The 25,145-nt window shown below is 53.3% G+C and overlaps 1 protein-coding gene across 1 annotated transcript in view; it reads left to right on the top strand.

The window, feature by feature from the left end:
• XKR6 (XK related 6) overlaps nt 1-25,145 on the top strand; it is a 272,791-nt gene that overhangs the window by 235,862 nt on the left and 11,784 nt on the right. The window contains exon 2 of the mRNA XM_027087876.1: nt 13,460-13,656. Within this exon, the coding sequence (XP_026943677.1) occupies nt 13,460-13,656 (197 nt within the window). The remainder of the gene's footprint in view (nt 1-13,459; nt 13,657-25,145) is intronic.

Below are 25,145 nucleotides of genomic sequence, written 5' to 3'. Positions count from 1 at the left end.
CCACCCCGCAGCAGGTGATCTGAGCTCAAGGCCAGACGCTGCCTCCCAGCCCACCCTCCCCCAGCCCAGGTGGAAACGGCCAGCTCTCAGCCTGCCTACATGTATGAGGTGTTGCCCCGCCTCTGTGGCCTCGTCCCAGGCACTGCAGCCGTCACCAAGATGGGCCCGGCCCCCTGCAGGCCATGGAGCAGTTAGAGAGAGTCTGCACGGCTGCCCCCTTGGACGTGGAGATCCGGAAAGAAGTTAGAAATGATCGTTCAGCTCTTTACGGATGGGGAGGCTGGGGTCGGGTAAGGGGGACAGAGCCCCTTGCCAGGCTCTAAAGCCAGTCACCTGCAGAGGCAGCCCTGGCTGCCGGGCGTCCTTTCAGCCCAGTGCTCTTCCTACATCCCCTGTGTCCCCAGCAGCTCACTGGGACACCGTCGCGGAGAGAGCAGCACGAGTGTGGGCTCACACAGCGAACTCTGGCCTGGGTGCCCTCTCTCGTGTCTGACTTCGGCGGCCTCCCGGGGAGGCTGGACTGCCCAGGGCGTTGGTAAGAGAGCTGGGCTTGGGCATCACCTGGAGATGGCCTCTAAGATGTGGAAACGTCACTGGCCTCACTCCTGGTGCAGTGCAAACTCGACTAAATGTCACCTTCTATTCCTATTTCTAGCCTGCTTCCCTGAAAATCTCCAGGAAGCAGCACACGTGATGTTGTCTGGCTTCCCAGAGTGGGGATGGGGACCTGAATACAGAAGTGGGCTTGGAGGGGCAGAGGCTGCTCTCCCGGGCAGCCCTGAGCCTCTCCCATGCAGGAGAGCAGCCTGCAGGGGGGTTTGGTGGGGGGGGGGTGTCCAAGAGGAGATGGCCCAGGTCCTCCAGGGTGACCACTGATCTGGAAAGATCTCTGGGAAGCAGACCAGGCCCTACGAGGCCTGTGAGGTCAAGGTAGTGCCAGGGCCTGAGAGTTCATCTGGTCTTACCTGCTCATTTCACTGAGAAGGAAACACGGGGGAGGAACGTCCCCAAGGCCACAGAGCCAGGACATGGTGGCAGCAGGACACAGTAGAAGAGCCTTGAAGCCAGGGTCAAACCCATCAGTGAGTGGCCCCATGGCTTCCTCCTCGACCCATCCCTCACCCTCCAAGGGCAGCATTCACAGCTGGAAGGCAGTTTCCGGAGCCTAAACCACTAACCATGCCCGACACTGGTGCAGAGATTGTATCTCCCGTGGGTCAGAGAGGCAGCATGATGCAGAGGAAGGACACGGGGACTCGGGCTGGGTCCCCCGTGCCTGGCGCAGTGCCTGGCGTGCAAGAGGGGTGTACATCTGGGAGGGGGCTGGATTGCAGCAGTGAAGCCCTCCTGAGAGTCTGAAAGGGACAAGTTCAGGGCACATGAAAGGACAAGACGGCCCACAAGGAGAATAAGCCCTAAGAGGTAGTATCAGGAAACCAGAACACCTCCTTGAACGTTTCAGATAAATTTGTTTGCCGCAGACCCAGTATGGGCTAGAAAAGGGGCGCTGGGACATGTTAGCCACACCCTGCACGAGAGGCTTATGACAAAGGCACAGGCGTGGCCTCCTGCCAAGTGCCCAGGGTTCCTCGGGGCCGCCGCCCTGGGGCAGGCTTATGTTTCTATGTTGATCGCGTGATTCAGAGCTCCAACCGAGGTGCACGTGACTTTACTGTGGGCCACTGGATCCCCGTCAAGGTCATGAGGTACTTTGTCTTGTTTTTCTTTTCAATTTTTAAATTAATTTTTTTTGGAGTCTAGTTGCTTTACAATGTTGTGTTAGTTTCTACTGTACAGCAAGATGAATCAGCTATACGTATACGTACGTATGTGTCTTCTTTGGATTTCCTTCCCGTTTAGGTCTCCACAGTGCATTAAGTAGAGCTCCCCGTGCCATACAGTATGTTCTCATTAGTTGTCTATTTTATACATAGCATCAATAGTGTGTATGTGTCAATCCCGATCTCCCAGTTCCTCCCACCTCCCTTCCCCCTTGGTATCCATACATTTGTTCTCTACATCTGTGTCTCTGTTTCTGCTTTGCAAATAAGATCATCTATACCATTTTGCTAGATTCCACACATATGCGTTAATATACGATTTTTGCCTTGGTTGTGAGGTACTTTGAACACACACTAATGTGTCCTTTTTTTGGGTGGAGCCGACCTCCTCCCAAACTGCTCAGGCAGCTGGGTGTGGACCGGCTGCCTCGGATCGAGCAAATCTGTTGCACCAGGATGCAGGCAGAGCAGCACGGGCTGGGCCGTTGTCAGAGTCTTCAGTTCTAATCTGGGGGAAGGTGAAACGGGCTTTCCCACGGTGGGCACTGCAGTGGTTCCAACTCCAAGCAGAAAAGCACAAGGGCGGCGCCAGTGATGGGCTTGCTCTCTTGGTTGGAAAGAGTCTGTACCATCTGGAGAGAGGAATGCAGTCACGTATTCATCCAGGACTGGGGACGCAGCTGGCCAGAGAGGGAAGCTTGAAGACAACTTAGGGGTGGGGGGAAGAAGAACAGGAGAGAGGGCCCCAGGTTCTGCCACTGCTGCTCCCGGAGGATCCAGGCTGACCTGAGCTTTGAGAAGAGGGGGGCTTTCCTTACACCTGCCCCACAAGGTTGGACTATAAACTTCCTAGAGCGCAAGGATTTTACTAGCAGCCTGCCCAGTCGCTTCATGCATTCATGAGACAAACACCAAGTGCCCACCGAGTGTCTGACAGTGTGCCATGCACCAGGTATGCAAAGATAAACCCAAACCTCAAAACTTTGGTCTTGGGCTTCCCTGGTGGCTCAGTGGTTAAGAATCCGCCTGCCAATGCAGGGGACACGGGTTCGAGCCCTGGTCCGGGAAGATCCCACATGCCGCGGAGCAACTTAGCCCGTGAGCCATGGCCGCTGAGCCTGCGCTCTGGAGTCCACGAGCCACAACTACTGAGCCCGTGTGCCACAACTACTGAAGCCCGCGTGCCTAGAGCCCGTGCTCCGCAACAAGAGAAGCCACCGCAATGAGAAGCCCGCGCACCGCAACAAAGAGTAGCCCCCGCTCCCGCAACTAGAGGAAAGCCCGCACTCAGCAACAGACCCAACACAGCCAGAAAAAAAAAAAAGAAAAAACAAGCAAAAAACCCCCAAAACGTATTGGTCTCTGTCTTTCTGGGAGTTTATAAGGGGGAACAAAAAGCATTTCTCCAACATGTAGGTTTGCAAAGGTGTTTTGATTTTTTAAATCAAGTTTCTTACAGAGTCTCAGAGAAGGAGCAGTAGCCCAGGCCCCACTGTGCCGGTGGGAAAATGAGGCTGGTGGGGAAGTTTCCACCCACGTTCTGCTGTGCTGAGCCCGGGGGTGTTGAGGGATGCTTAGGCCACCTTGCCACCAAGACCCTACATCCAGGAAGACTGCCGGTGGTACCCACTGCAGCCACCTCCCTTCCCTGAAGCTTTTCTCTGCTATCTCCCCTGGGCCCGGCAAAGCAATGCCATTTCATGCCTGCTTTCTCGGATGCGTGCCCCAAGCCGGCCACCACTGCTCAGCTGATGTCAGATGCTGGAGAGAAGGGCTAAAAATAGCTCCGATTTGATGTGCTGCTCTCGGGGGCTGAGCTGGCAGCTGGCCCCTCCATCTTTCCTACACGCTGAAGGCATCTCAGCTGGAGTTGGGGGGGGTGGGCGGGAGTGTGAGGTGGGGAATCAGAGGGGCTTCCGGGCCAGCCTGGCAGTGGAAGGTTGCAGAGTCCATTCTCAGACTCAGAAAGAGCCCATGGCCCACAGCCAGGGCTGCATTGGTGCACTGTTCCTGCTGTGCCAGCTTGGGGGCCCCTTGAGCCACCCAGACCTGCATTTGGGTGGTTTGAGGGGGTCCTCGGCTAGGACTTGTGTATGAACACACACATGTGTGTGCCCAAGCGGACACTGGGTACACCGCGCCGCGCCTACGATAAATTGAGAGGACACTTGCAGCCCCTGTGCTCCGTGAGTTGCGAACCTCTGCCATCTGACAGCCCCGTAGCTTTGCTTCTCTCTGAAACTGTCCAGAGAGGGGCAAAAAACCTGCCTCGTTGTAACTTATCCCGTCAGGCTGGTTGGTAAGTTATCTCTTGTCTCCAACCCAAATCCTTCCTGATTTAATTGTGCTCCTTGCACCCATTCGGGTCGTCTGCCTCGGGGAACATGTATTTTACGTATTTGAAGGTAGTGTTGCAGGCATCTCTTTGGTCAAATGAGACCGTCAGAGTAGGGGACAAATTCACCTTAGCGCCTCTGATTTGATGTTTACTATGGTGGGCTGGGGGCAGCGGCTGTACAGACGTCCCCCCTGGGGGTTAAGATCTGGCTGGAGACGCATCTCTGTACGTAAGTGACTCCAGTACAGCGTGGGCTGCGAGGAGAGCTGTAACAGGGGAGGGGAGGGGCTTCTAGGGGTGGAAAACAGGCGTGTAGCACAGCCAAACAAATCGAGGCTGAAATTTGGCTTTCCCACTTGGCATGCCATTTAACCCCTCTGAGCCTCAGTTTTCTGATGTGTAAAATGGGGCTAATAATCTAATTCATAGAATTGTGGAAAGAAGTAAGTGAACTGAGGAGAGAGGGAATGAGAGAAAGATAAGGAACAGGAGAATATAGTGTTCTGGGTTAGAAGCACCCTCTCTGGAGTCCAGCAGCCTGGTACGAGTCTCGGTAGTGGCGTCCTCAGGTGCTTCAGTTTCTTCATCTGTACATGACTGTAAGGTTCTCATGTTAAATGACTTAATACGTGTAGAGAGTTTACACTGTGTCTGGTTTGTAGGGAGAACCCAGTAAATGGAAGCTATTACTATACTGAGGACCCAGTATAAGGGGAGGATGGGAGGGAAATACTTGGACGTAGGCATGGGGTAAGGCACGTGGGGAGAGCTGGGCCTGGCCCAGGGGTGGCTGCTTGGGCGTGGAAACAACAGAAGCAAAGACACAGAGATGGGCACATGCTGGGAAGGTCTGGGATGGGAGGGCCATCACGTGTGGCCAGGGGTCGGGGGCAGGTGTGGGGCGGGGGAAGGCAGGAGACTGGCCTGGCTGCACAGCCAATAGGGAGCCACCCAGGTTACTGAGTCCAGGTTAGCCTTGATTTCCTCATCTGTAACATGGGAATGGCGATGATAATAACCTGGCAGATGCTTGCAAGCTGAACCCTGATCCTGTCTGCGACAGCTCGGATGCTGGTGCCCCTGAGATCTGTGATGGTCTGGAAGAGCTTGAAGGACTTTTCTCTATCCTGACCTGGGACCACAGGGAACAGCCGCGGGGGTTCCTACCTGGGCACAGAATCTATGTCATGCAGGTGGGAGCACAACCTTTTTGACATAGCAGCCTTGGAGCCCCCGTTAACGCCTGGTGACCCAGCTCAGCAGTCCTCAGCGGGTGACAAGCCCCAGACTGACAAGGTTCCTGCACAAGCCCCATGTAGCCCGGGACCCTGAAACCTCCCCCACCCCCCTTTTGGGCCACTTTCTTCTACAGCCACTGCATGGCCACCTGGCCCTAGATCCCTGGGATGTGGTCAGCAATGGAATGGACACAAGGGGGGAGCTCCTCCACCCCTCAAAAGATGGACCAGATGAGAGTGCAGATCACACAACATCACAGTAGCCCTCAGTGCCTTTGCTGCAACCACAAGTCAGGATTCCCGAATCAATCAGGCGCGGGTGGAGGTGAAGCGGGACAAGTGTGAACAGGGCTGGGGGCTGCGCACGTTCAGATGTCAGTGAACCCTTGGGTGCTTCGGTGGCAGCTGGCCCAGCTCTGTCCTTGGTGTCGGGGGCAGGATGCTGTCTGACTGGTAGCCGCAGTGCCCCGTCCTCTCTAGGGTGGGTTCCCAGCTACCAGGAAGTGATGCGCGTTTGGCTTTCCTCTGTGCCTGCTGTGATGACAGCGAATGGTCGGGGCAGGCAGGGACCCACCCCCTCAGGGATCTGGGGTTGGATCATGTTGACACAGGGATGTGATCATGGGCTACAGGTGTCTCTACAGGTGGAGCCCTGGACGTGTGCAGTGTGTTCGTGTGCGTGGTGGTTGGTGCATGTGTGTCTGTGTGGTGTTTGTGTGGAGTGTTCGTGTAGGTGGTGTGTGTGTGGCTGTGAGAGTGTGTTCCACGCCCACCCAGGATAAGGGTCCAATGCCCCTGGAGGTGTGGCTGCTTATATTGAAATACAACAAAAATATAGAGGTATTTTTAAAATTGAAGCATAGTTGACTTACAACATTATATTCGTTTCGGGTATATAGAAGGGTAATTTGATATCTTTATAGATTATACTCTGAACAGAGTAATTATAAAGTATTGACAGTATTCCCTGTGCTGAGCGTTGCGTCCTTGTGATGCAAGGGGCTCTTAATCCCCTTCACCTATCTTGCCCCTCCTGTCCCCTTAAGGGAGCTAATTTAAGTGGTAGGTATGTTTTTAAATTTCAATTTCCAATTGTTCATTAGTAGTCTACAGAAATATATTTAATTTTTATATGCTGACCTTGTATCATGAGACTTTGCTTAACTTGCCAATTAGTTCTAGGAGCTTTTTGTGTGTATTTCTTGGGATTTTCTATCTAGACAATCATGTCATTTACAAATAGGGACAGTTTTATTTCGTTCCCTGCAGTTTGTATATACTTTCTTTTTCCTGATTTATTGTACTGACTGGGACTTCTAGTATGATGTTGAATAGGAGGGGTGAGCTTAGACATTTTTGCCTTATTCCTGATCTCAAGAGGAAAGAATTCAGTCTTTTTATCATTAAGTGTGATATTAACTGTTAATTTTTTTTTTTCTTTTGGCCTCACTGCATGGCATGCAGGATCTTAGTTCCCTGCCCAGGGATCAAACCCACACCCCCTGCGGTGGAAGCGCGGAGTCCTAACCACTGGACCACCAGGGAATTCCCTGTTAATTTTTATAGCTATCCTTCATCTATGTCAGGTTAAGGAAGTTCTTTTCTATTTCTAGGTTGCTGAGAGTTTAAAAACAGAATGCATGTTGAATTCTGTCAGACGCTTTCTTTCTGCATCAGTTAATGTGATATGTGGTTTTTCTTGTTAATATCATTGATTACATTTATTGATTTCTGAATATAGAATCAGCCTTACATTTCCAAGATAAACTCCAGTTGGCTATGGAATATCATTCTTTCTGTATATCACTGGATTTGTTTTGCTAGTATTTTGTTGAAGATATTTGCACCTATGTTTATAAGGGATATTATCTGTAGTTTTATTTTCTTGTATGTGTCTGGCTTTGATAGAGTAATGCTGACCTCATAAAGTGAACAGAGAAGTGTTCTTTCCTCTTTTATTTTTTTTGGGGAAAAAAGTGTGTAGAATCGGGCTAGTTCTACTTTAAATGTTTGGTAGACTACTTTTTTTCTTAAAGCAAATTCTCTAAGCTTCAGGCCCCACAAAACCTAGACTCAGTCCTGTTTGGGGCTTTGAGGATGAGTTGCTGTCCACAATCGGAGATTTCAAAATGCTGCTTCAGGGCCCTATAGGTCCAGACAGGTGAAATTATTCAGCCTCCTGCTTTTGCAGAAATCACTCATTTCCCTTAGATTTAGGCAGAGCTATAGCTGACTCCCAATGGGGTAACACGATTTGGGCAAGACCTCTGATTCGCCTGAACCATGACTGACTGTGTGACTTTGGGGAAATCACTTATCCTCTCTGAGTCTCAGATGAACCAACGGGAAAAAGATGACAAATGTGTCTCCTTCACAGAGCTGCTATAAAAGTGAAAATGTGCTCAAAAAACTATAGAGAGTTCTCCTGGAGGTATAAGGAACTTTAAACAGTTCCATGGTTTACAAAGTAAGGGGAGGATACAGACTGGAAGGAGAATAGAGTGGACCGAAGGAAAGACAGGAGGAGAGCCCCTTTGGGGGGGGTGGGCATCTATTTGCTCAGCCTGTCCTAGGGTCCTGCTCTGGGCCAGGCATTGTATAGATGAGGACACTGAGGCTCCCTGAGGGTAGGAGATGTTCCCCAAGGCAACACAGCCAGTGACAGACCTGGAAGAGAGCCCAGGTGTTGGGGGCAAACAGTGATTTTCCACTGTAGTGAAGGGAGCAAGTTGGACCAAGTTTAAAAGAGAAGGGACAACTGGTCTACCTGTGAGGGGGCGTGTGGGTAGGAGTTGAAAAGCACTGGCCCCAAAGCAGACTGCTGGGCTTGAAGCCCTCCTCAACCCCTTACTTAGCTGGGTAAACTGAAGCACATTTCTTAACCTCAGTGCTTCAGTTTACCATATGTTGAAGTGAGGGTAATAGTGCATCTACCCCATACATTTGTTGGAAGGATTAAATGAGCTAATAAGTACAAAATGCTCAGAACAGTGCCCGGTACATATATATGAGTGCCACATAAACAGGGGTATTATCTGTAAAGATGCTAGGCCATCCTTAAGGCTCTAAGAAGCCACAGAAGGATGGAGTTAACGAAAGGTAGGCAGAAGCTTAGAGGTCCTCCCGTCCGCCCTCTGTTTTGGATGAATCCAGCAGGCCCGGCCTCGGGGGTGACTCGCCCAAGGTCGTGCAGCCCTGCAGACCATAGGCCAGGCCCAGCTTTCCTGAGTCCTCACTCCATGGGGACACGCTGTACCCCTGCTTTTAGATCCGTGCGTTTCATGATTCTTAGGAGAGAATGGTGTGACAGGAGGCTACACAAAATCCAGGCGGAAGCAATTCAGGAGGAGGAGAGTTGCGTGTCTTCTCTCCCGCACTACCTTTCCCGGGGAAGGTGAGCTTTCTGGAACCTGCCAGGGAAGGGGAGAAGGTAAGGGAGCAGCAACCCACCGTGTGTCGCCTGCAGATGCCGGGCTTTCCCATGGGGACTCGTCACACCTGGGCCTGCCCCCAGGCCTCGCCTGCTGCCCCCTGCACCCCAACGCTGCCATCGCGTCGGAAGGTGCAGGCCTTAGGGGGCCGCTAGCTGGGGATGAGATCAGTGCGCGGAGCAGCCTTCCTGCGTGGCTTAGGGTCTGGCGCCACCTTGTGGCCACGGGCCAAGGCTGTCTTTGCACAGGGGCTGAAGGCTTAGCAGGAGGCCGCTGGCTGGGCGGGCGGAGAGATCACCTAGACCCACTGTGGACTTTACAAGGTCTACTGGGAACCCAAGGACTTAAGGATAGAAGAGAGGGGTGCAGGAGCCAGAGGGGGTGGAATAGGCCGAAGGCCCTTGATAGGGAATTTTGAACTGGACTCTGATTTAGCTCCTCCTCCACGGCGGGTGACTGTGTGAGCTGGTGTCCCTGCGAGGCAGGATTTCCAGTTTGGGTCTTGGACTCGATCCCAGTGCACTCTGGGCTCCTAGCATCTGTTTGCTCATCGGTGGGGAGAGGCTCTGGCTTTGTCCACTCCCACCCTCATCTACTCCCATATTTGGGGATGTTCTCACAGAGGAAATGCAAGCTTGGTTTCTCTGGCAGGTGTTACGGTTGAACCAGCATTTCTGGGCTCGTTGTCTTCCACTGCACTGGCCAAGATGGGCAGAGGGGCTTGTGGCTCGGGGAACATGGGGATGGCGGGGCGGATCGAGTTGCTCCCTCTGCCCTGGTAGGGCAGACCTAGGTGAACCTGAGTGTCGCTGTTACCGTGGCCTGGGACCTGGAAGCATAGGCTTGGCTCTGCTACATAATCATTCCTCCACCTTGAGCCACCTTCTGAGTCTAGGAGAGGTAGAGGCTGTGGTCCGAGTGCACCCCTGAGAGAATATAGATTTGTGGTCTGGCCCCTGTGGGAGTCTGTGGCCCACAGTACTGTGCGTTGCAGGTGCCGCATCTGGGCAGAGCTGAGGTTTGGAGCACAGAGACCACAGCTGACCTGGGAGACCCATGGCACCGAGGCTCCGCCGGCCACAGGGCGGTTCTGGGTGCTGGTGTGGAGCCTCTGGACCCGAAGCCCTGCTTCATCACCTTCACCTGTGTACCTCGTCCCCCACTGCTCTGCCTCCCGGGCCATCATCCAATCTGACTAATCTGACCCTCCCCTCTGCCCTAGATTCAGAGTCGGACTTCCCAGCGCCTCCCAACTACTTGTGACCACAGGTCCTTAGGGCCAACCTCCCACCCAGGCTCTTCCTACTGCCACCTCATCTAGTCGGTCTTCTCTTTCTGGCCCCAAATTCTGATGTAGCTTCCCTCTCCTTTGTCTCTTTCTCTTTCCATTCTCTCCTGCAGAGCTCTGTCTGTCTCTCTGTCTCTTCTCTCTGTGTGTCTGTCTCTGTCTCCCTCTCTGTCTCTCCATCTCTGTTTCTCTCTGTGTCTCTCTGTCCTTGTCTCCGACTTTGTCTCTTTCTTTCTCTCTGTTCCTCTGTCTTTCTGTTTCTGTCTCTCCCTATCTCTCTGTCTCTGTCTCTCTGTGTCTCTCTGTCTCTGTGTGTCTCTCTGTCTCTGTCTCTCTCTGTATCTCTCTGTCTCTGTCTCTCCATGTGTCTCTCTGTCTCTCTGTCTCTCTGTGTGTCTCTCTGTTTCTGTCTCTCTGTGTGCCTCTCTGTCTCTCTGTCTCTCTCTGTTTTTGTCTCTCTGTGTGTCTGTCTCTGTCTCTGTGCCTCCCTGTCTCTGTGTCTCTCTGTYTCTGTGTCTCTCTGTGTCTCTCTGTCTCCCTGTGTGTCTCTGTCTCTCTGTCTCTGTCTCTCTGTGTGTCTGTCTCTGTGTCTCTGTCTCTGTGTCTCTCTGTCTCTGTCTCTGTGTCTCTCTGTCTCTCTGTGTGTCTCTGTCTCTGTCTCTCTGTGTGTCTGTCTCTGTGTCTCTCTGTCTCTGTCTCTCTGTGTGCCTCTCTGTCTCTCTCTGTCCCTGTGTCTCTGTCTCTCTGTGTCTCTCTGTCTCTGTCTCTCAGTGACCCCATAGCTTTACGGGTCAGGTACAACAACCTCCCTGCCCCTTTCCTAGCCCCTCCCCTGGTCCTTTGATTTGGGGAACTTACAGATGGAGGCTCAGAGAGAGGCAATGACTTGTGGGAAGTGGCGCAGCCAATAAGTGACAGAACATGGAACGGAACAGAATTCAGGGCCCTTTCACTTCAGAGCCTCAGTTTCCCCAGGTGTTAAATGATGACAACCAGACCTGCCCCACAGGGCACGGCGGGGCCTCCGGAAGATGCCTGGCCTGCAGTGCCTGGCGAGGCTGGCGCCCCGGCCTCTCCACGCTGGCCCCGACACCGTCCCCGCTGCAGTGCCTCCCTCCCCTTAGATTTCTGCAGGGTTGTTCTCCGCTCACTCCAGGGAGTGTATGTGCAGAAAATAAGGTGTCCGTCCCAGCCTCCCGGGTGGGTCTTTTCAGAGATCCAGTCCCTTAAAGGCTCTCAGGAATCTAGAGAAGCAGCCATCAGGTGTTCGTCAGGTGTCGGATGCGCTCGCCGTCACCAGCACGTGTGGTTCAGGTCACACCGATGGTTCAGGTGGGCTGCTTTGTGTCCCGATGCCCACTCTGGGGGCCCACTCGTTCCTCTGTGGGTCCAGTACACGCTTAGCGCACAGGAGGGAGGCCCACTGTTTTGGACCTGGAGAGGGCATCAATTCCAGTTTTAAATTATTTTACAAGTGTATGTTTTTGCGTCTTTGCCTCTAAAGCATGGGCTTCACTAACGTCGATGCAAGGTTCTTGGGCAACACCCACTTCTCCCTTTGCTCCCAGCGGGTGGGGGGTATAGAGCCCCTGCCTGTGAGCCTCTCAGGAATCCGGTGTAAACGTGGGCATGAGCTGCCTTCGCCGTGTTGTGACAGTGCTGCCCTGCAGGAGTCTGAGCACTGGGGGCAGGAGTCTTCCTTCTGCATCCACAGCCAGGAGATGGCGTGAACGCAAACAAACTCAGGTGTCCGTGAGAGACAGAGAAGACATGAGAAGGGGGCGCGGGGAGAGAGACCGGGCGGTGGGACAGGAGGGGCGGGCAGGACCCCATGAGCCGAGGGAGGGGCTCGGATTTTATTCTGAACGTGACGGGAAGCCACGGGCGTGTTGAAAGAAGGTGGTGACGTGATTGCATTTGTGATTTTCACAAAGCACCTTGGCTGCTGTGCAAAGAATGGGTTGTTCTGGGGCAAGAGTGGACCCTGGGAGACCAGTTAGGAGGCTTCTGCTTCGATCCAGGAGAGATGGTGGTGGCGGGGACCAGGCTGGCGGTGGTGATGGGGACGGAGAGAAGGGACCGTCCAGCAGCCCCAGGTAGGCCCCTGACGGTGCTTGAGGACAGTGGGGACTCTGTAGGGGGGTCGACCATGCTCTCAACCTCTGTGATTCCGGCTCGGCCGTTTAAAAGACACAATGATATACATTCCCAGGGGGCGGCCAGGGACGCAAGTGTGGCTCTGTCCTGTTGTCTGTGGCGTCAGTTTATATGTGTATTCTTGATCCTAACTAGGCCCGCAAAGCTGTGCCTTCTGAACCCTGCTTTTGTCCCGGCGCTGCCGGCTCCTCTGGGCCTGGCCTGGCCCCAGAGACGGCTGGCTGGCTTGGACGCTACCTTCCATCCTCCCCTTGACTGTGGCTAGGAGACAAGCTTCCGAAGTTTAGGTGACAGTGAGGCAGGCCTGGGGGCTTTCTCACGTGGACCTGGATACGTGCCCAGCACGCGGATTATCTCCCTAATCTTCCCGCCAGCCGTGTGATGCTGTGATTCTGCCGTGTGAAAGAAGAGTAACGAGGACACAGAGTTGGGTAATTAGTCCAAGGTCCCACAGTGAGCAGATGACAGAGCCGGGATTTGAACCCAGAGCCCGTGCCCTCTGCCTGCACCTGCTCCCTTTGCCCCTTGTCCCTCCTGGGTGGAGTGGGCTCAGTGGTTTGTGTGACTGAGTCTTGGGCTATACCTGGATAGAGGCTCCATTGCAGGCCGTCCCTAGTGTAGAGCGGGGCACGCACGAGCTTTGGTGTCCAGCAGCCTGGGGCCGCCTCCTGGTTGCTCCGCCATCGGGTCTGGAGCCTGGGCAAGTGAGTCCCGCCTGTCTGTCCTACGTGGGAACTACACCTGCCTGTCGCCTGGGACCCAGGCAACATGCAGTCGCCAGCCAGCCAATGATACTTAGTAGGAGCTTCATAAATGCTAATTCCCTTCCCTCCTCCTCCAGAGACGTGAAAACCCTGCAGGAAGGTTCCCCCTGGGACCCGGAACTTCGGCCAGCCCACCTGCTCCCTGAGCTCACCTGTGGTGCTTCCCTGGCAGGCCTGTGAGATCACCTGGTCCCACTCTTCCATTTCTTATTTTACAGATGAGCAAAGTGAGGCCAGGGAGGGGACAACTTGCCTGGGACCCGTTCCCTGGCCTGCCCCCACCCCACCCCACCCCGAAGCCTCAGCACCCCGTCTGTGGTCCGGCAGAACCCCTGGAGCTGGTCCAAGCACCCGGAAAACCTCAGCGCCAAGGAGGGGATGCTAGTCTGTGGGGACGGCCTGACCCTCCCACAGCTCCCACGCCGACCCACGCTCTCTGTGTTCTGTCCCGTCTCTCGGCAGGTATATCCGCACCATGTACCTGGGGATTCAGAGCCAGCGGCAGAAGGAACACCAGCGACGCTTCTACTGGGCTATGATGTACGAATATGCAGACGTTAACATGCTGCGCCTCCTGGAGACCTTCCTGGAAAGCGCCCCCCAACTGGTGCTACAGCTCTGCATAATGATCCAGAAGAGCCGCGCCGAGACGCTGCCCTGTGAGTCCCCTCCCCCTCCCCGGGGCTGGGGGCGTCGCCCTGACCCCGAGTCCTCACTCCCCCGCACAGGACTTGTGCGCCCCTGCGTGCGAGCCTGCCCCGCCGTCATGTGAGCAGAGGAGAGCCGGGTCTCCGTGTCCCTGGAGCAGCAGGGCGGAGGGCCCTAGTCTCCCAGTCCTGGGGGGGGAGAGGCCCCTTGTCTTGGCGCTGGCCTGAGCCATGGTGTTTGCACACATGCGGGCTATGGGGAAGATGCCTTAGCCGAGAGGCATTAGCAGTGTTAGACGTTTGTAAGCTGTGGTGCTCCTGCTTAGACCCATGTAGAAAAGGTAGAAGCCCCGCTTATAAAACAGGCTCGAGTAGCTCTGTTCTAGGTAGATGCGGATGGGGGTCCAGAGCCCAGCATGCCCCGCCCACTGGCCGCACCTCCCCACTCCTGGCCACTGTGGCCCCAGATGGTCTCGGAGCGCCCAGGGCCCGGTCTGGACACTGGTCTCTACAGCAGCGGGAAGCCTCTGGGGGCCACCTGACTGCCCACCTGACTTTCCACATTGGCCTCCTCTGGTAAAGGTGGAGTCTCACCCCAGGTCGCCAATGTCAGGGCAGACCCCAGGTCAGACCAGCCTGCAAGTGTCATTGTCGTGTCAGAGCCCATTTCAGCAGGGCTGGAGCTCCAGCAGGGGAGAAGGTCTAGGGTGACGAGGGGCTGGAGATCACAGCACTTGGGGGGCCCTGGGGACGTTTTGCCTGGGGAGGACTTGAGCTATGTGAATTTCACCATTGGAAGGGATGTCAGGGAAGGATGATGCTCCAAAGGGTGTGGAGGGAGCTGCAGGGAGACCGTTATCGATTCTACATGTGGGAGACGTTTCAAACAGCAGGAGCCGTCCAGGGATGGAAAGACTCTCAGGAAGTAGAGAGCTTCCCGTCGTGAGGAATAATCAAGCAGGACTGTTGCTGCAGGGACTCAGCCCAGAGGTTCCTGACTCGAGAGGGCTCGAGCATGTGTGATCTGGAGTAGCAAGGCAGCTGGGGCAGAGGGTCTGTTCGCCATGCCCACCTCTCCCTGGCCAGTGGGGCCTGCTGGCCTCCTGGGTCCTCACCTCTGGGCCCACAGCTCCCCAGCTGCTCCAGCGGGCCCTGGGTCCCACCAAGTTCATGAATGAGCACCTGTAGGGGGGGCTTTCCAGCGGGATACCCCCTTGCCCCACGTGGCCCCAAGCTCTGGCCTTTCATTGAACCTCTATGCCTCTTTGGTATAACGGGGGAGATGACAACCGTACCTAATTTGGGGGGAATGCAATGATATTCGGCACGTAGAACACTTTGTTACCCAGCTCTGCAGGCATCTAAGGGGGTGTGTTTCGCATTGCCAGGGAAGTGGCATGGGCACAATCCTGGGTGACCCCCCATCTTCCGCCCCGTGGGTCATGCTGCCCCAGCTGCCTTGCTGAGCCCACTCTTTCTGTGATCACTGCTCAGGTTAGAAATGCAGAGAGGCTGGATGTGAAGTCCGCAGAGAGGAAACTCGAGGGGCAGCCGATGTTGCTTCCTAGGGGTCCTCCTGACATGGGAGCCCAGGCGGCCCATGTCAGCAAAGGCTAAGGGGCCGCTGGGTGAGCCTTTGTCAGCAGGAGCCTGGGAGTGACAAGAGCCAGGCTACTTTGGCCTGGGGAAGCACTCCCTGGCTCTTCTGCCCACATGCCTGTCTTTTCATGCCAGCGGCTCAGAGGTTGGGGGAGCACTTCCCCACGTGTTTGGTGAATGGAATAGTTATTTCTTGAAATAGACGTGCACAGTTAAATACATTTGGGGGCTGCTGGGCCTGACAGAGGTCAGTGGCAATCTTTGCTGTTGGGCTGTGAGTCCCCAGGATGAGGGTCTGCAGGGCTGGCTGGGGTGATGGGAAGGAAGGAAACCGGCCGTCACTGTCATGGAGCATAGACTGTAAGCTCTTGGCATGTTCCTTTTTCCTTTTTTAAAAAATATCAACCCTTTAATTAATTTATTTGTTTGGGGGGCACATCGTGCGGGATGTGAGATCTTAGTTCCCCGACCAGGGATTGAACCCGTGCCCGCTGCAGTGGAAGCACAGAGTCTTAACCACTGGAGCCAGAGAAGTCCCATGTTCCTCTTTCTTAACTTCTAGAATATCTGCTCATCACTGGACCCTTGTGTTATGGTGGTAGATGCCTTCCCTCTCTTTTCCCATAAAAAGCTGCATGCAATGTATGCCCTTTAAAGAAAACCATTTTAAATAGTAGAAATTGGAGGAGAGGAGACAAAGTCTGTGAACTTGGAAGGGACGTGTTGGCGACGTGGACTCTGTGAGTTCTTAGAGGACCGTGGCCTGGAAAGATGGGGTGACTCCGCCTGCTGCTGGACAGCTGTGTGACCTTCAGCAAGTGACCAAGCCTTTCTGTTCCTCAGTTTTCTCGTTTCTGAAATGGGGATAATATTGGTACCTACCACAGAGGGTTGTTCTGAGCATTTTTGACGTGATGAATGTCAAGGGCCTCGGGCCGCATCTGGTCATTTTGTGGTTGGTGATGGTCGAGCTCTTACTGCAGATACACTTTCTGAATTGGACCACGAGTTACTAGTGAGATCATGGCTAACTGGCCTTGTTTGGTGGGCTTTTGGTGACACCTGTCCACTCTATACCGTTAATGCTAGTAGATGGCTAGAAAGATCACTATTGCTGTAATAGGTGAGTTTTCCATGGATCTTGTCCAATGCCAACCTCTTCCACTTTTGCCAGCTATCCACCTTTTATTCCTCTTTTATCACTGGGTTAGCAGTACAGTATTTGGCCTGCAAGATGGATTTGTATCCAATTTACCCACAAAACCAGACTCAAGTCAAAAGATAATATTGGGTTAGCCAAAAAGTTCCTTCGGGTTTTTCCGTAACACCTGAAGGAATCTTACGTAAAAACCCAAACGAACTTTTTGGCTAACCCAATAGTAACAGTAATAATAAATCATGGAAATCTTATGCTAGAGTCATTTGGGTACTTCAGTGGGGTCTTACTTAAATCTGGTGTCTTGAAAGTTTAAATAAAGATATAAAAGGGGCATGTTATCTGATATGCCACTTACACTAGTAGTGAGTCTTTTGTCTGCTGAAAGCTTCACGAGGCTTCTAGGCTGTGACAGAGTTTGGAAAGCAGTCCTGAATAGTGAGAAAAGCCCGACAGAGCTGCATATAAATTCCACCTCCACCATTTATTGGCTTTACGACACGGGGCACGTTAATTTCCTAACTGGGCTTCTTCATCTGTAAACTGGGCTTCTTCATCTGTAAACTGCTTTTGGGTGGTGGTGAAGGTCTAACGAGCTGCACGTACCCCTCTACAGCACCTTGGCTGGCGTATTAGGGGCACTTGATACAGTCTGCCGTTCAACAAGATGCATTAAGTCAGGAGCCGTACTACGTGCTGAGGGTAACAGGGAACAGATGTGGTCCGGGCCCTCATGAATCTTCCATTCTCTCTTGGGAGACATAACAGAAACAGCTAGACAGCTAGCACGCTGTGGGAAGTGCCTTAAGCAAACAATCAGGGTGCCAAGACCACAGTACACGGGGTGGGGTGTGGAGAGAGCTTATTTGAGCAGGAATGTCAGAGGAAGGCTCCCCAGAGAGTTGACATTTCGGCTGAGCAGAAACACTGAGGAGCCAGCTATGGGAGAAGCAGATGCAGCCTTCCAGGCAGAGGGGACGGCATGCGTAGAGGCCCTGAGATAGGAAACGCCTGGCTTGCTCTAGAAAATGAAAGGGCTCAGCACAGCTGGAGGTTGGCGGTGTGGGGAAGGAGAGCGACGTGCGGAGGATGGAGGGGAAGGCAGAGGCCTGGCAGCTCGGGTTTATACCAAGTGCCGTGGGGAGGGTTATGTAGGAAGTCTCTTAAAGAAGATTCCCTTTCCTGCTGTGCAGGAGGAAAACAAGAGCTGAGCCAGGAACGCCGGTTAGGGGCAGCGGTGGAGGTCCAGGGTGAAACGATGGGGTTGGAGTGTTTGGGGGTGGAAGCCAAGTGCACGGGCTGGAGGGCTGCTCTGGAGCGGAAATCAACAAGACTTAGCAGGCCTGGTGCAGGCAGTGATAGAAGGAGGGCTGGGGGTTTCTAACAGGGTATGCTGAGGTTGAGGACACTCTACGGGGACTGGGTCAAGAGTTTGTAGCTCTGTCACCTTTCCTGGCTTTTTGGGTTTTCTGACCCTCCCACGTGAACATTGGCAGGGCTGGCGAGCGCCACTGGCGACACCCACACGGCACCTGAGCCTGCCTTTTGGGGTTGAGCTCACCGTGAGGAGTTATCCGCCTTACAGGGCTCTGATGACCACTCGCCCGTGGCCTCACGACCCCACTTGTCAGGCACCTGCTCTGCTGTAGGCAAGATGCTGTGTCAGGAATGGGTTTGCAAAGATACCTACCCTTCGGTAGGTGTTCTTAAACACCAAGCCCTTAAGCATTGGTTTTCTTTTAAACAAACGTTGAGCTCTGAGATACAAATAGGCCTCTTGTCTTTCCGTCCCTTTGGTGCTAACCTCCCTAATAGTTTCCTTCTTTCTTAACCTCACTTGTCAGCTCCGCCTACATCAGAAGCCCACCAGTGGCGTGTACCTTAGCTTCACATTTGCTCCTTTCCCCAGCAAGAGAGTGCTGCAGAGAGGCAGGTGTTCGTCCAGTTTCTCTGCTCCCGTCTGTACCTTTTTCTTCAGCTGCCACCCCAGGAGCTCTTCCTCCTTTCCCGAGTGAGGACGAAAGTCATCCCAATCAGCTCCCTCTCCGGGCTTCCTCTCCGGATCAGGTTTCCATTCTGCGTGAGGGCTAGGCTTCCAGGTTCCGGTTCTCAGGGGAGCGAAGGCCAGGGTCTGCTTCTCGGCTGTGGGCTTGGTTAAACGGCCCTCCCTGCCTTCCCCTCCCCACAGTGAAAGACGTCCATGTTTCTCCCCTTGGGAGAGTTCTTTTCTGTAATGTGAAAAGCGCTGTCGTGTCTCTCCAGTCCCGCTCATATGGACATTAGCTGTTACCCTCCAAATCTGGGACACAAAAGTTGGCTCCTTGATCATTTAGGATTTTGGTTACACTTAGGTGAAGCTGCCCCCCAGAAGGTGAGGGTGGTCTGGTTGCGTGGCCCATGACCACAGATCTGTGTTCTATACCAGACCTGGGAATTTCCTACTCAACTTTCCTCATTACCAAGGAGTAAACTTTGTTATTGAAACAACCATTTCACTGCATCAAACACCGTCAGATAATGAATCACCTTGAGCAGAGTTATGGGGGGTTTCGGTGCCCCCTGATCCCCTATTGTGTGAGCCACCGCCTGACTTAATCCTGGTGGAGTAGCCCCCTTCTCCCTGACTCCCGCTGGCCCTCACCCCCGCCCCGTGCTGAGCTGGAGCCGCTAGCTCTGAGAGATGCTCTGGGGTTTCAGACCAGGTTGGTACCACGATCTTCCAGCCTCGGATCTCAGCTCCAGGCTGCTCGTGCCATTTCTCAGTCTTAGCCTCCAGGATAGATAAAGGAGAAGATGTGCACTTCCCTGTTCATGCCCTTCCCCTGGCTGTCTTGCATCTTCACCTGTACCTGCAGTGAAGAGGGACACGCCTTCCTTCTCCCCCCAGAACACAGACTCGGCCTCTCTCGTTTCCCCGGGGTACGAACTCTCCCCAGCTCTGTTTCTGTCTCCTTCTGAGAAGCTGCCCCTCCTTCTTGCCCATCAGATACCCGCTTGGCGTCTACACACAGGGTGCCCTGAACAGCCAACTCCAGCTCCCAGTTCTGCTTCAGCTCCCAGTGGCTTCTTGTCAAACAGAACATTAAAACCTCCCACTTCTAAACAGAGTTTGCAAGGATATTAAACAGAGACATCACTTTTGGTGCATCAAAAAGAGAGGAGAGTTCTTTTTTTTAAACTGTGATAAGAACACATGTAAGATCTACCCTCTTAACAAATTTTAAGTGTAAAAGAAAATGCAGTATGTACGTATGAGGGAGCGTTCTTAAAGCAGCAGAAAACGTTTGAGAAAGGCAGGCTAAATCAATTTCACTACAGTTAACACCGATGAAATAACCATCGGCCACCTGAAAATGTTTGTGCATGAAATGTTGGGACAAAGCCAGTGGGGCTTCTTGGGGGAGGCGCCGAGTGCTGCCAGTTCAGAAGCCTGAGCCGTAACTGTAACGGGGCCACTTAGTCAGTAACTGTTTATTAAGCACCTCCTATGCACCAAGCATGGTTCTAGGCACTGGGGACAGATATGAGCAATAAACAAAACAGATAGAAAGCCCTGCTCTCGTGGAGCTTGCATTTCTTGTAGGGAGAGACAGACAACGAACAAAACAACTATTAGAAAATGGTAGGTACTCAGCAGAGCTGTAAAGCTGGGAAGAGAGAGGGGCGGGGGAGCAGAGCCGTGTCAGCCTTCAACAGTGTTGCAGGAAGGTCTCCCAGTCTTCAATGGGGTGGCAGGAAGGGGACCTCTGAGCAAAGATATGAAGGAGGGAGGGAGCCAGCCCACAGATCTCTGGAGGTGAGTGTACCAGAGGAGGGGACAGCCAAGGGCAAGGCCTTGGGCTAAGAAAGTGACTCCAGTGTTTGGGGAGCAGCCAGGAGGCTGGGAAGGTGGGTGTGTCGTGCCTGGGCTCAGCCCTGCCCCGGGGGTCCTGCCAGCAGAGCACCTCTTCCTCTTCTGCTTTGTTAAAACATTTTAAACTGCTTTATTGAGATACACTTTACATACCGTAAAATTCACCCATTTGAAGTGTACGATTCAATGGCTGTTAGCGTATCTGTGGAGTTGTCACCATCACCACGACCAATCTCAGAACAGTTTCATTGCCCCACAGAGACACGTCACCCTTCTTAGATTTGCTCTCCTGTCTCCCACCCCGCAACTTTCCTGCACAGGGAGGCGGGCAGCTGAAGGAGCCCTGGGTCCTGAGTCCACTGTGCTAGAACGTGGCAAGGGATGCTGGGAAAATCTCTCCCATCTCATCTCTGAGCCTGAGTAATATGAGTAAGGGCAGGAGGGACTCCTGAAGTCCTTTCAGTCTGGCAGGCTGTGACTGTAAGGAAGAGAAAAGCGGGGGAATCTGAGCAAGAATCGGACAGGAGCAATGTTTAATTATTAGGCTAGACATTCACATTAGAGGCAATCACAAACTCAAGGTCTCGTGGGAACTCCCAGCTCCAGGAAAGACGGCAATTAAGTGATCTTCAAAAGATCTTTTCTATTTCTTAAGATTTCCAAGGAAAGAAGGCCTACAGATTTCATGAATGATGTCTTCCTGTGTCACACATCTCTCACTCCTAGGGAGTGGGTGGAATGGAAGAGACCCTGAGAAGGAAATGGGGGAGTCCCTGTAAGCTGTTCTCCTTCCTGTCTGAGCCTCACCTTCTTCATCTGTAAAAATAAAAAAGGGATCCTTTCCATTCTAGACACAATTGGAGGTGTTAGGTGGGTCAGGACAACAAGAGGAGTCCTAGGGGTGAGGCAGTCACTCCCTGGCCAACCTGGAGTGACGTTTGGGTCTGACGCTGACCAGCGGAGAGCTGAGTCCTCTCTCAATTCCAGGCCCTCTTACGTGTTCAGACCCCACGTGCCCCAGGCTGCCAGACCCTGGGGTTCAGGAGCCTGCCCGCTGTACTACCTGCCCACCTGTGACCGCGTGGAGCTCATCCCCATCTCCTGCTGTTCTTGGGGACCCCATCATTCCCTTCACCCCCCCACCCTGCCCCAGTAATAACCAAGTACCTTGAGGCCTTCTCTGCTTATCCCTCCAGTAGTCTCCTGAGACTGTCGCCTAGAAGAAAAGGTGCTGCCTCTTGTTTTGAGTGGTAACAGGTGTGGACCTGGCTTCACACTCTGATTTGCACTTAGAAGCTGCATCAGTCCCATAAGGCCCTTAGCCTCTTTGAGCCTCGGGGTTCTCGTTTGTAAACCATGCGTCGTAACTCCTGCCTCAGAGGGGTTTTGTCAGGAGCAAGTGAAATACATTTGTTTGTGTCACAAAGGGGGCCCCCTGGCAATCACCCATCCGAGGCCCGCTTTGCTGCCCTGCTCAGCGAGGCTCTGACTGGGCGACGTCACCTGCTTGGCAGCTCTGCTCCCTTCGCCAGGCTGCTCGCCTGAGCTGCCGTGGAGCTCAACAGCGGTCGGAGAGCCCTCCGCAGCCTCCCGACACAGTCCCTTCCAGGGCTCCAGGGGCCGTTCCTCCTGTAACCAGGCCAGGACCGTGGAGAGAGCTGGTTCTAGCCCAGCACGGTGCCGAGGGCGCAGCAGCAGCAGCGAGGTCAGCCTGCGATGGCCAGTCTCGCGCCTCTGTCCCCCCCATTTCTCCCGCTTCTCCCTCCTCCCCACCCTTCAGTCCCTGGTGCAGAAGTGGGCGGTGCCCCTGCCCTTGGCCCAAGCCCTTCTCCTCCCAGGATTTCTCTTGCAGTGGTCAGATCGTGCGGTGACCTGTCAGGGAGACGCAGAGCCGGTTGGCTGGAGGAGCAGTTCGCGGGGGAGGAGGGGGGATGTGACAGGAGAAAAGGTGGGAACTCCAGCTGTGGGCGCCAGCTTCTAGCCACCCCCCTTGCCCGTTAATTTGGCTGGGATCTCTGACACATCACTTAACCTCTCTGAGCCTCGGTTTCTCCTTTTTAAGTTGGGAATAATCGTACCTGCCGTAATCTACTCAGAGGGGATGGGTGGGGACCCTGTGAGATTAGAGGGAAGCCACCTGGGGACTAGGGGTAAGGTATACATGCGGTTACTTTGTGTCTTGGGTGAGGGAATGACTTTGGGGTTTAGATTGAATTACATCATTGTAGCTTAGAATCCCAGCAGGACCCTCCTCTCCCCCCACTTACAAACCTGGAATCCCAGGGCCCTGCAAGGTGAGATTGAGCTGGAGATGCTCTTGCCCCCGGCTGCAGGCCTGCTTCTCTCTTGGGAGGGCATGATTGCGTGAGAAAATCAGTTCAGTTAGGCCTTTGTCAAAATAGTATAGGTATGGGCTTCCCTGGCAGGGCAGTGGTTGAGAGTCCGCCTGCCGATGCAGGGGACGCGGGTTCGTGCCCCGGTCCGGGAAGATCCCACATGCCGCGGAGCGGCTGGGCCCGTGAGCCATGGCCGCTGAGCCTGCACGTCTGGAACCTGTGCTCCGCAACGGGAGAGGCCACAGCAGTGAGAGGCCCGCGTACCACAAAAAAAAAAAATGTTATAGGTAAGTCTGACGGTCAACGATAATACATCACCCAGGCTCCCTGAAACACATCTGCACTGAGCACGCCTGGCCCTGTGCTAGCCTCTGGGGGAACAGAGGTGAGCCAGGCAGGCGGGTCTCTGCCCTTCGGGGGCCTACATCTTAGTGGAGACAGGCAATAACGAGTAACACATGAATAATACCATTTCAAATATAATTGAGTCTATACACGTGTGTATGGGGGAATAGGACATGTAGGCACACCTTTATTGCCATAGGATACTGTATATGTATACTCTGTATATTCACCATGTGTGTACATTGTACTATACACATTCTCTGTCTCTGTCTCTGTCTCTCTCTCTATATATATATATACACTATATATAGATATATAAATATATAGTATAGTATGTAAATACATCAAAGATGTACATATATCAAATGTATATTGAATATTCCAAATCCGTGTTTGTACGCATGGGTCACAAACAGTAAACTAAGGCCCAGTCTGCTTGTACCAAAGCCCATGCTTTCCAGGGCATCGCACGGCCTCTGTTAAAATGCAGTCCGTCTGGGAGCATCAGGGCATTGAGACTGGTTGGCTGTTTGCTCCTCAATGAGGGTGGATTTGCTGGAAATTTCCAGGGATAGCAGACGGATTTCTTCACAGGGTGCTTCAGGCCCACCAGGATCCAGGCATCCGCGAGGCTTGTGCCAGACCAGCTGAGTGGCTGACATTTGTTCTAGACTCTCTGAAGTTTGCCTTTACCTAGTTGGCTGTGAAGATGGTATTTCAATAGCTCTGACAGCATCTTAGAAAGAAGAGGCAACCGAATCAGAGGGCTGGATTTAGCTTTCCTCCTGCCCGGTCCTTTAAATACCAGTGTTTGACCTTGAAGCTCCTTGAGAGGGGGGCTGTTGCCTTCCCCCATGTTCCCAGAGTGACCGTCAGCTCGTGGTCAGCCGCTCAGAAGAGACTCCTTGTCCAGGTATCAGACCGCAGAGATGCTGTTCTCATGACCTCTCCCAAGGTCACTGGTCTGCGCCCCAGGGGCCTCTTTCAGGATATTGAGTTCTCAGGAGGAACTCTAGAAAGCCTGAATCTCCAGCTGCTTGACACATGCAGGTTCACAGTTTGTTTGTAACTTGAGAACATTGAGGAAATAGGAATAGGAACCCCGTCACAGGGTTTCTCATTCTCAGCACTAGTATATCTGGGGCCAAATCATTCTTTGCTTGTGTATTGGGGAGCTATCCTGTGCTCTGCAGAATATTTGTCAATATCCCTGGTTCCTACCCACTAGATGCCCACAGCGTCCTCACCCCGAGCTGTGACAACCAAGAAAGTCTGCCAGATGTCCTGGGGGTGGGGGGCGATGGGGGAACGTAACATTCCCATTGAGGACCTTTGCCCTGCTATTAAATGGGTGATTGTGGGTGGTGTCAGCTGAACATGGCCCCTCAGGATGTCCACTTCCTAATCCCCTGAGCCTATACATGGCACTTTATGCAAAAGGGACTATGCAGGTGTGATTGACTTAAGGATTTTGAGATGGGAGCTTATTCTGGGTTATCTAGTTGTATCTGATATAATCAGAGGGGTCCTTATAAGAAGGAGACAGAGAATCAGAGGGACAGAAGGCGATGTGACAAATGGAAGAGTTGAAGATGCTATGCTGCTGGCTTTGAAGAGGAGGGGAGGGGCCGTGAGCCAGGGGATGCAGGGAATGCAGCTGTGGGTGTTGCAAAAGGCAGGGAAGCAGATTTTCTCCTGGAGCCTCTACAGAGTGAGCCCAAACCTCTGACACCTCGGATTGGGACCAATGAAACCCATTTCAGACTCTGACTTCCGAACTGTCAGATAAGAAATCTGTGCTGTTTCAAGCCACTAAGTTGGCGATAATTCGTTACAGCAGCCATAGGACACTGATATAGCGGGGAAGGTGGCTTTCTTTAACTAAGCAATTGAAGCTAGCTGTTTACAAGACATGGCATCGACAGCATGGTTATCTGGGGTTTCCTTTTGTGACTTTGCTTGGGAAAGTGTATCTGCGCAGGTGACACATTCGTTGGGTGACAACTCTGCACCAGGCATGGGGATTACCGGAATGGATAAGCCAGTTTTTCTACCCTCAAGAATAAATGTTAGTTCTATCCTCAGGGAAGTCACAGTTAAGGGAGAAAGACCAACATTCAGCAGAAAACGTGACTATAGAATAGTGGCCGTCGAAGAGGAATGCACAGGCGGATGTGGAGGGTGCAGAGGTGGTACCGTGCATTCATGGGGA

This window comes from Aethalodelphis obliquidens, unplaced genomic scaffold (genome assembly GCF_003676395.1).
Source record: "Aethalodelphis obliquidens isolate GAN/ISIS:26980383/991018 unplaced genomic scaffold, ASM367639v1 scaffold61, whole genome shotgun sequence".
NCBI lineage: Eukaryota > Metazoa > Chordata > Mammalia > Artiodactyla > Delphinidae > Aethalodelphis > Aethalodelphis obliquidens.
Note: the sequence above shows the minus strand (reverse complement) of the source record. Positions and strands in the feature narration are given on the sequence as shown.